The 12129-nt window shown below is 33.5% G+C and overlaps 1 protein-coding gene across 3 annotated transcripts in view; it reads right to left on the bottom strand.

Annotated features, from left to right (window-relative positions):
- Positions 1-485: 485 nt before the first annotated feature.
- NOX4 (NADPH oxidase 4) overlaps positions 486-12129 on the bottom strand; it is a 141837-nt gene continuing 130193 nt past the window's right edge. For 2 of the 3 annotated variants that reach the window (XM_061202735.1, XM_061202737.1), the window contains 2 exons: positions 11234-11334; positions 486-1104 (listed from right to left, as the gene is read on the bottom strand). In XM_061202735.1, coding sequence (XP_061058718.1) covers positions 984-1104; positions 11234-11334 — 222 coding nt within the window. In that variant the 3' untranslated portion in view covers positions 486-983. The remainder of the gene's footprint in view (positions 1105-11233; positions 11335-12129) is intronic. The other variant, XM_061202736.1, reaches the window with a different exon arrangement.

Below are 12129 nucleotides of genomic sequence, written 5' to 3'. Positions count from 1 at the left end.
ATAAACCAATGTGTGACAAAAGAGAGAGAAATTATATCTCAGTGACCCTGGCAGACATAACACCCTTTGGTCTTCAAAGTGCAAACTAAACAAAGCCCCTTAAGAGGCTATGATAAACTGCACTGGGAAAAAAGGTAAATAAAAATAATAGAGGCCAAAATGCTGAAAAAGGAAAAAAGTTATTAGTCTATATGTTCCTTTATAATTTATAGTAATGATATGTTCCTCATTAAAATGCAATAGTAATAGATTAAATAAACTGGGGATAGAAAGGACCGATTAAATCATTGTGTCTAACACATGCCAAGGGAGGGCAGATTTCCCTAGACTAAGGAACAAAGAAGAAAGAAAAATATAAAAATAGGTATTATATCAACATCTGCAAAAGGTTCATTGAGCATAAAGTCTACGGATATTAAGTAGAGGTATTAGCATCAGTAGTGAGCAAGATTAGATACTGACACAAAGTACCCGTATCAATGGCGTCCTGTGCTGTATTTTCAGACTTCTAGTATATTTACCTGGAGCTTTTCTAAATCAAAGCTTCTCTGTTTATACTCACGTAGAAAATGTAATCTGAGTTTCAATGAATTTTTAATTTTGTTCAATCTTGCATTTGTTCAACCAAGAACAATTAAAAGAGGACCAAAGCTATCAGCCTCTCAGTGAGCAACACCTTACTAGGGAGTTCTTGAATCTGCCATAAAAATCAACAGTGTGCATCTAATAGTTTTCTTTTAATTTGAGCAGTGAAAAGTGAATAATCACATCAAATATTCTTCAGGGCCTCTTTGGTTTCCAGATTAAACATGTAATGTGACCTGTCATCTTGCCACATTCTCTGCATTTCCATTTTAAATAATCATAAATAAGAAAACCTTGCTACTCTTTGGCATGACACAGTTGTTTGATCCAGCTGCATTTCAAAGTCTTAGAAATTGCACTCATTCCTTCTTTAGAGTCCTTGTTCATCTCAAAGTTTTTCAGCTGAAAGATTCTTTATTGTATTCAAATCTTGTCCCATATGAATTGTTTTGATTACTCAGTTTATGAAGAGTCTTAGAAATTGAATTAGGTCCACAGCAAAAAACACCAACTGTTTTCCTGGAAAGACAAAGGGAGAAAATGGAAAATCAGGTGGAAAATTAGGCAGAACATGACAAGAAGTATCTTTTAGCAGCATGTTTAAGGTGTTAACAAAGTTAATTTCTTGCTGCTTTGCATACAAATAATTTTCCAATTATTACCAAATATAAGTGACCACCGGGAAGATATTTTATTTACCTCATGCTTTTCATGCTAGAGATCAAGATCATTCAGAGAATATAACTATGAGCACGTATTTGTTTGTTATCAGACAGACTGAGCAGTCTGCATGTCATTGATGAGGGCAGAAACGAAGTCAAGAGCAGCAATTGATAGATGTCAACTGCTCCACATTTGACATATGAATAGATTTCTATCCACCCTGGACCATATCAGTTCTTCTCATGCTAAATGTTTTACAGACATTTTTTTCCCCCTAAAGATCCCATGGATTTTCATGGGAAGTGGTGAATAAGCATAAAGAAAGGAAAGCTATTACCAATTTGAAAGGATAATTTTAAGTGACTAATTTATATCTACATTAAAACAAAAAGCATACTAATCTGGATACATTTTCTTTTTTATTTATGTGCCACAATAATTGTAACAAATACCAAGCAGGTTTTATTATTTGCTAACATAAAATTTTGGTAGATAAATTATACATATCCCTAACAAATAGAATAAATAAATCCCACAAAATGATTACTATTTCACATTGATTTCCTGCAAAGTTTGTTGATTTGCATTGAATTCTTCCTATGATATCAAAATGATTGACAATTCTTATCATATCTTGGACAAATCCAGTATGTATTCATTATCTGAGAATAATTGTTGCTGAAAAAAAGACAGTGAATCCATTTAAATGGGTACCAAAATTTATAATAAATACTGAAAAAAGTTTTATTAAAACTTTTCACCTTGAAAAATGAAACGAAGAACTACAAAATAAACTTTTACTTGCAGCCATGATGGAGAAATAGGGACCAGATTTACCCTCCTGCATTAAAAAAATAGGACAAAACAAATAACATATGAAACAATTGTTTTCAGATACTGGACAACAGGCAGCACAGAACTGTGATTCCTGACAAAAAAAGAAAAAACAAGGTGAGCCCGACAGCTATCTCTTCTTGTTGCCTGAAGGCAATTTAGAAGCTGTAGCACAGAAGAGGGAAACTCATGCAGAGACTGGCGGTCTTACTGAGTTGAAAAGAAAAAGAATGGAGTTCACGAAGGCCAAAGCAGCTAGAACTTGATATCAAAAGAAAGAAGCTCTGGAGATCTGCAGAGGAGTATCCTCAAGTCTTTGGCTGAGTACTAATCTCCTCATGTGTTAGAGGAAACCATGTGAAACTGGGTAGAGAACTACCAAGGAGCAGTAGGCCGAACAACTCTGAGTTTACACAAGGCTGTCAACAATTCATATTCCCACAAGCCAAAATGGAAAGCTCTATATATAATACATTGGCAATGGATAGTGTACTCAAAAAGTTATCACCTTATTTGCAAAGGGTAGGGAGGATGTTGGTAAAATTAGCCCAGATTGGAGGCTGCTCTGGACTCATACTAACAAAGCTTAAAAGCAAGCCTTGAAAAGATCAAACTGACGGACTTCCCTGGTGGCGCAGTGGTTAAGAATCCACCTGCCAACGCAGGGGACACGGGTTTGAGCCTTGGTCTGGGAAGATCCCACATGCCGCGGAGCAACTAAGCCCGTGTACCACAACTACTGAGCCTGCGCTCTAGAGCCTGCGAGCCCGTGCTCCACAACAAGAAAAGCCACTGCAACGAGAAGCCTGCACACCGCAACGAAGAGTAGCCCCCACTCGCTGCAACTAGAGAAAGCCTGCACGCAGCAACGAAGACACAATGCAGCCAAAATAAATAATAAAATAAATAAATTAAAAAAGAAAAAAGATCAAACTGAACCCAAGTGACAAAACTGTATGCCAAAAACAATTCCAACAATATTGAAAAGAATAAATAAAAATTTGGAGTTTGATGTCTAAACTTCAAAGTGTATAGCGTTTAATAAAAAATTACCAGGAATGTGTATAGCAAGAAATTATGAACTATAACTAGAAGTGTTATGGGTTGAATTTTGTCCCCTTCCCCAAATTCATAGGTTGAAACTCTAACTCTCAGTATCCCGGAATGTGGCTGTATTTGGAGATAGGGCCTTTAAAGATGTAATTAAGATAGAGCGATGTTGTTACGGTGGACCCTATTGCAATCTGACTAGTGTCTTTGTAAGAGGAGGAAATTAAAGAGACACTAGAGATGCACATGCACAGATAAAAGACTGACCATGTGAAGAGGCAGCAAGAGGGTAGTCATCTGAACGCCAAGGAGAGGTCTCAGAAGAAATCACCCTGCTAGCATCTTAATCTTAGACTTCTAGCCTTCAGAATAGTGTGAATATAAACTTCTATTGTTTAATCCATCAAGCCTGTGGGATTTTATTATGGAAGTCCTAGCAAACTAATACAAGAAGAAAGATAATTCAATAGAAATGGGACGAGAATGACAGAAATGATGGAATTATTAGACAAGGTCACTGAAACAGTGATGAGAAACATGTTTGATATGTTCAAAGAAAAACATCGACATGATGAGAAAGGAAAAAAGATTTTTTAAAGGCCTAAGTGGAAATGCTAGAGATTAAATGCAATATTTAAAATGATAAATATACTGATGGGTTAACAGAAGAATAGGCACTGAAGAAGAAAAGATAAGTAAACTTGAAGATATAGCAGTAGACTATATCCAAATGGAAGCACACAGAGAACAAAAATTGGGCAGAAAATGAAAAGAGCCTCAAGGTCCTGTGGGACAATACCAACCAGTCTTTCATATATGTAATCATAGTCTCAACATAAAAGAAGACAGAGGGAAAGAGAAAAAAAATATTTGAAGAAATAATTACCAAAATTTTTACAAATTTGATGAAAACAAACAGATCCAATGATCTACTGAACTCCAAGGAGAATATGCACGCACACACACACACACACACACACACACACACACACACAACAACATAAGGCAAGTTATAATAAAACTCTGGAAACCAGTTACAAAGAGAACAACACAAAAGCAGCTGACAGAGGGTGGGGGCAGAGACACACTACAAATAATAAACAGAAGATGAAGGATAGACTTCTTGTCACAAACTATTTAAGTCTGAAGGCAATGAAGTGAAATCTTCAAAGTGCTGAAAGACAAAAAAAAAAAAAAGCAACTATTCTATATCAAGCAAATTCTATACCAAACAAAAATAACTTTCAAAACTGAAGATAGAATGTAAACTTTTCTAACAAAAGGTGAGGGAATTCATCACCAGCAAACTAGCACTATAAGGTATATAAAGGGAATTCGTCGGGAAGGAGAATGAAATCAGATAGAAATGTGAATCTTCCCAAAGCTATGAAGGACACCAAAATGGTGAATCTGTGAATAAATACACTGTATATTTTGTCTAATTTTTAATCTCTTTAAAATATAATTGATATTTAAAACAAAAGTAATAACAATACATTACGGAGTTTATAGTATATGTAGAAGAAAGATGGATAAGAACAACAGCCAAAGAGATGCAGGGTGAATGGAAGTACATGAGGTAGTATAATATTATTTGAAGTACACTGTGATAAGCTAATGGTGTACACCATAAACCTAGAGCCATGCTTCTCCAATTTCAGCTTCATCAGCATCACCGAAGGCACTTCACAGACCACAGATAGCAAGGCCCTATTCCTAGATCCTCTGATTCAGCAGATCTTGGATATGGCTCCAAGAATTTGGTTTTCCAACAAGTTGCCAGGTGATGCTAGTCCAAGGATTGCAACTTGGGAACCAATTCCTTAAAGAAATAACTAAAGTCAAACAGAGAGGCATGGCTAATATGTCACTTTAGGAGAAAAAGATGGAATCATAAAATAACACTAATTGAAAAGAAAGTAAAGAAAGAAAGAAAAAAGGAAAGAACAAATGAGATAAATAGAAAGCAACAGTAAACTGTTGAACTGTAACTCAATCCATAGAAGCCAAGAAAACTCAATGAGGAAAAGATACTCTCTCCAATTCATGATGTTGGGAAAACTGGATATTCACATGCAAAAGAATGGAACTGCACCCTATCTCACTCTACTCCCAAAAATTAACTCTAAAGGAAATAAAGACTTGAATATAAGACCTTAAACCATCAAATCTTAGAAGAAAACACAGAGGAAAAAACTCTTTGACAGTGGTCTTGGCAATAATTTCATGAAACTGACACCAAAAATACAAGCGACAAAAGCAAAAATAAATAAGTGGGACTACATCAAATTAAGAAGCTTCTGCATAGCAAAAGAAATGATCAACAAAATGAAAAGGCAAGCTAGGGAATGGGAGAACGTATTTGCAAACTACATATCTGATAAGGGGTTAATATGTAAAATATATAAGAAATTCATATAACTCAATAGCAAAAAAATAATAATAATAATCCAATAAGAGGAAACTCTTTCAACTTTTCACCATTGAGTAAGATATTAGCTGTGGGCTTATTATATAGGGCCTTTATTATGTTGAGGTTTGTTCCCACTATACCCACTTTTTGGAGAGTTTTTATCATAAATTGATGCTGAATTTTGTCAAAAGCTTTTTCTGCATCTATTGAGATGATCATATAATTTTTATTCTTCAGTCTGTTAATGTAGTGTATCACATTGGTTGATATAAAGATACTGAACCATCCTTGCAATGCCCAGGATAAATACCACTTGATGATGGTGTATGCTCCTTTTAATGTATTGTTGAATTTGGTTTGTGGTGCTGGGAAAACTGTACAGTTACATGTAAAAAGAATGAAATTAGAGGCTTTTCTCACACCACATACAAAAAGAATCTCAAATTAGATTAAAGACCTAAATATAAGACCGGAAACCACAAAACTCCTAGAAGGAAAAATAGGCAGAACGTTCTTTGACGTAAATCATAGCAATATGCTTTAGGATCTATATCCTAAGGCAAAGGAAACAAAAGTAAAAATAAACAGGACCTAATTAAAGTGAAAAGCTTTTGCACAGCAAAGGATACCATCCACAAAATGAAAAGACAACCTATTGAATGGGAGAAAATAATTGCAAATGATATGACTGATAAGGGGTTAATATTCAAAATATATAAACAGCTCATAAAACTCAATATCAAAAGAAAAACAAAAACAAACAACACAGCTAAAAAATAGGCAGAACAACTGAATAGACATTTTTACAATGTCTATTCATTCATTTTTACATTTTAAATGTTGGCGAGGTTGTGGAGAAAAGGAAACCCTTGTACACTACTGGTGGGAATGTAAATTGGTATAACCAGTATGGGAAATAGTATGGAGGTATCTCAAAAAATTAAAAATAAAACTATCATATGATACAACAATCCCTCTACTGTGTATATATCCATAGGAAATGAAATCACTCTCTTGAAGTGTTATCTGCACTCCTATGTTTATTGCTGCATTATCTAGAATAGTCAAGACATGGAAACAACCTTAGTGTCCATAGATGGATGAATGGACAAAGAAAATGCAATGTGATGTGATACACACACACTGAAATATTATTCAGCCATAAAAAAGAAGAAAATCCTCTTATTTGCAACAACATGGATGAACCTTGAGGGCATCATGATTAGCGCAATAAATCAGACAAAGAAAGACAAATGCTGTATGATCTCACTCATTTGCGGAATCTAAAAAACCCAAACTCATAGAAACACAGAGCAGATTGGAGGGTGCCAGAGGCAGATGGAGGAGGTAGGGGATGACTGAAGACTGACAAAGGGTTACAAACTTATAGTTACAAGAGGAATAAGTTCTAGGATGTAATGGACAGCATGGTGACTATAGTTAACAATACTTATTGTATATTTGAAAGTAGGGAAGACAGTAGATCTTAAAAGTTCTCATCACACGAACACAAAATTTGTAATTATTTGAGGTGATAGATATGTTAACTAACTTTATTGTGATAGTCATTTTGCAACATATACATATCAAATTGTTATACTGTATACAATATTATAAGTCAGTTATTTTTCAACAAAGCTGGAAAAATGAAGAATATTTTTAATCTATGTAATGATAAAATGTAATTTATTTTGTAATGAATGCAATATAATAGTAAGATGTAAATAGTTTAAACACTACAACTAAACCCTAGAACTAAAAAACTTCAAAATACATGTATCAAAAACTGATAGAACTGTAAAGACAGACAAATCTAGAATTATAGTTAATGACTTCAACACTCTTCTTTTGGAAATTGACAGAACAAGTAGACAGAAAATCAGTAAGTGTACTGAAGACTTAAATACCACTATCAACCAACTGGAACTGATTGATATTTATAGGGTATTCTACCCCAAAACAATGGAATACAAATTCGTTTTTAGTGCCCATGGAACAGTCACCAACACAGACCATATTCTGGGCAGTAAAACAGGTCTCAATAAATTTTAAAGGATTGAAATAACAAGGAGTATATTTTCTTAAAACCCATTTGAACCAGAAATCAAGAACAAATACCCCTATATTTGGAAATTAAACAACATACTTCTACATAACCAATGGGTCAAAAAAGAATTCACATGGTAATTTAAAAAATATTTTGACCTATATAAAAATGAAAATAAAACATATCAAAATTTGTGGTATGTAGCTAAAGTGGTGTTTAGAGGAAAATTTATAGTGTTAAACACTTTTATTATGAAAGAACAATGATCTAAAATCAGTGATCTACAGTTCCACCTTAAGTAACTAGTAAAAGAAGAGCTAATTAAACCCAAAGTGAGCAGAAGAAAGAAAATAATAAAAAAGTATGAAAATAAATTCTTACACTTAATAAAATTTAGGTTACTATCAAAACCAGAGCTAGACACAATGGATTACTTAAAATGAATAAAACTGAACTACTGAATTTATACCACCAAAAATAAAAAAAGTCATAGTGCAGTTTTCATTAAGATGAAAAGGGAATGAGACATTTTGGCTGTCTGTATACAGTCTCTGTCAACACTGCATTATGACAATAAGATACCATTATTTTCTTTTTTGGCTTTCATAGGGCAAATATAGAGTTAGATTTTCAAATTTTGCAAACTTCCTAAAGGCTTATCTTAAATTCTTCATAATAAAATCATTATTTTTAAAGCACCGTATATGATCATTTTCTTTTTTACATTTTGTTTTCCAACTATTAACTAGTTTAACTCTAGGAGATCTTTGCGTAATTTGAGGAGTTCCCCAATGTCACTTTCACTAACAATGAAATCCTACAACTTTTAATTAACCTTTGTAATTAATTTGCACTAATTTTGATTAGGTTGCTGCAATCCAACAATCATCTAGAGATTTATCTACAAAAACTCTGTAGAGATGGGTAGAGATAGACTTAGATGCTAGCAGAGAATGTTCTTTGGGGGCAGATGTTGGGAACTAGTTCCATAAATGTTCAACATATTGGTGAATATTTTCCTATTATACCGATACTCGTTTTTCCATTCATTTTTAAAGTGTGTGATCTCATATAATGAAAGCTTATTCATGCCTTAGGGATTATTCACTCCTTGTATTACAGATACAGAAGGGTCGAGTGACTTGACCCAGGGACACAGGAGCAAATGTAAGAGACCAAACCTAGGTATCCTTAATCTGTTTTGTTTTTAAAACACCATGTGGCAGTAAAATATAGATATATCTCAGACATCAATCCCAGAAGAGTTTTCCCTACTCCAAAGGCCACATAAAGTTCTTTATTTCTCCCTTTCCATGATGCATACATTCAACTAAGTTAACGTATGATATGCATTTTTACTATAAATAACAGGAAACTGGATCTCAGGTATAATAAATAATTTTTAAAAAGACATACAAGGAAGAGACCACTCTCATACATGTGTGCAAATTAATATGCCTCTCTTCTCTATTTTTATCTCTTTATATTCTCTCAGCAATTTATGTACATGAAGTTAACCAAAATTTTACATCTAAAATGAAGTCTTCTATTTAAATAGTGCCTTTTTCCAGTTAACAAACCTTAAGACGTTGATCCATTCTTTTCCTAGCTACGCTACATAAAAATCCTTCAAAAAATAATGCATTTGAGGTGCCTGCCCAGAGCAGATACACAAAATGAAAGTGTACAAAATGTCAACCGTAGATGGTGCACACTTGCTCTTCTTAAATAAGCTTGCTGTTTAAAGAAAATGAACAAACAACCAAATAAACATACAAAATCCCTCTCAATATGAACAGTATAACAAATGAGGACTCTTGAGAACTAACCAAAGAAACCAAAAATCCCAATGTAATTTCTTGCAAATGATCCTCTACTGTTTGGGGGTTTGGTTTCAGAATTGAGCAAAAACAAACGAGCAAAACAAAGAAACAAACTACCAAAGTTTTCAGCACTATACTATGAAAACTAATAAAAGAACGCTTGCCAGAAGTCAGTTAAATGTCATTAGGGAGGACGGAGTCTGTGGTGCATAGCAAGACCCAGGTGAGTATGACAAGATGATCACATCTAAGGTGGATGATTCTGGAGAAAGGGAAAGAAATATAACAAAAACTGGGTTGACTTTTTTCTTTATTCTATAGTTCACCTTTAACTAGGGCCCTGAATGTTACAAAGGACCTCTGCTTTCCAAATAATGCTTTCCTCTTTAACCCAAATTACTTCATCAAGGGAAGGAAATCTAGGAGTGCTTTCAAACATGGTTGTAATCTGAATTACATGGGTCACTGTATTCCTTTTTAGATTTTGCTTCTGGGGCTTCACACCATGATTCCTAAAACAAAATCTCTGAAGATGAAGCCAAACGCCATGATGAATCCATGATTATTTCAGTAGATCACATTCATCCATAAATTTATAAATCAGGGCTTTAAAAAAATTCTCCATCTAATAAGCTGCCTCATTCATTTACAATCAAATATCCTTTTTATATTTATCAAAATGTATTTTTAAAATTATGAATTAATCAAATATATGCTAATAATTGTAGCATAATTCAATCTAGAAGAAAACGATGATCACTGGTGCCTTAGAGTCACAGGAAATTTTAAAAATTAAATCTTCTGTTTATATACATTCTTATTGCAGGTGTGTTTAGTTTAGCAACAAAAGTATGATTAGTTCAAGTGTAAAATTACATTGAATTTTAATAAAATTCTGCAGGATAAACAGGATAGAAATACAAGTTCAACTAGACAAAAGAGTGATGTAAAATTTCTAACTGATAGTGAAAGCTACAAAACATACAAATATACGAGGTTGGTATCAAGAAACTATGATATTTAGATTCCAGTAGATATGTTTAAAAGAGTTACATTAATTTTAAAATGTCAATATCTGCAGTATGTTAGAAATTATAGCCTTTGGAACTATTTAAACTTATGTGTGAGTGGGTATATGGTTTTCAAAATGCTTTTAAAATTCTTATAGACCATTGCCCTGCACTATGATAATTTTACAGAAGACAAACAGGCTCCCTAGTCTGTGCCCCAAAATGAATGCTTTCCTTCAACTGTATCGCTTCAGATCATAGACATATAGCCCATAATGCTAGAATTCTTTATAGAATTATAGCTTCAAAGAAAAAAATATGTTTGGTAATATTTCTGATTTAGAGACTGCATATTAAAGAGTTTTAAAAACTAACAGTTTTAAGAAATGTATTCATTCTGGTAAAAAGGTACCAAAAATCTGATTTTTAAGTGCATTCACTGTTAGAACTACTTGAAGAGCTCCCTCGCTTGCTAACGTGATTTAAAAAAACTTTCCCAATGATTACCTGATTTATGCTATTGGAATAAACACCCTTTATAATATGGATCTATGTAAATTTAAAAGTAGGTAGGAGAGTCTAGTTCATAAATAGACTATTTTTAAGCCAAATTTTAAGTATTTGGCATTACAGATGCTTGAGGTGGTTCCTGCCTTGCTTCCTCCTTTGGTAGTGATAATTGAGGGTTTAAGTGACTCTGTAATTTGTAAACCCATTACTAAGTAATCTTTAAAAACTTCACGTGATGACTTGGGAATATTTTAATTTGATCATTAGCCACATAAATTTTTTGAGGAATAGTACTTACCCTCTGTTATATTTTGCTATTTCATTAAACAGAAGTTTCCACTGAGGACGTCCAATAAAAAGTCTCGAATTCAGTGCTTGATATTTTTCTCCAATTATCTTCTGCCAAAAAGAAAGCACTATATTTTATATGACACGGAGTTGGACAAATAACTCATTTCTCTAACATCATCTTTGCTGGTGCTGTGGCTTTCTAACAAATTGCTGTGATATAAAGAATATAAGTATCATATAGCAACCTATTAGGTAAAGTCATTTACAAGCATCATTTCCTCCCTCTTTCCCTTTAAAATCCATTACCTTCTTGAATGCCATTATTACAAATGGCTGATTTTCCTAGACTTCAGTTAGTTGCATCATTTTTAAGCAACTGCAGTGTTAAAGAATGCATTCTAATTGCCTACTCTCAAAAAAGCTGCAGCACATAAGCTTTATTGAAGCATTTTTGTACTGCAAAGTTATCATATTTGGCTCATTATATGAGTAAAATACTGTAAATTGTCACCATAAATTTGGGGAAATGATCCTGGACATGATAGCCTAAAACAGAAGAGCTCCAAATTTCGGATCTATCAAGAAACAACTTCTAATGTACTGGTGCTTGCAATTAACAGACTATTAGATCTGAATTGGTGATAAAGAGAGTGAAGTGAGAAGAGAGGAGAAAGTGTCTGAGTCCCAGGCAGACAAACTGAGAATCAGATGTAATATATGCTCTGTACCTTAATTACAGCGAAACCATGAGGAATAATGATACTGACTTGCTTCATGAGAGTATAAAATAAAATGTTTTTACATACCAAGTAGGGTAGAAATCTGACTAAAAAAATAGGCTTAGATTAGTTTCAAAGTAACTGACAAGCATTCATGTTTTGTATTCAAACTATTATAGAAAAC

This window comes from Eubalaena glacialis, chromosome 10 (assembly GCF_028564815.1).
Source record: "Eubalaena glacialis isolate mEubGla1 chromosome 10, mEubGla1.1.hap2.+ XY, whole genome shotgun sequence".
In the NCBI taxonomy this organism is placed as follows: domain Eukaryota; kingdom Metazoa; phylum Chordata; class Mammalia; order Artiodactyla; family Balaenidae; genus Eubalaena; species Eubalaena glacialis.
This window is presented reverse-complemented; position numbering and strand designations above follow the sequence as displayed.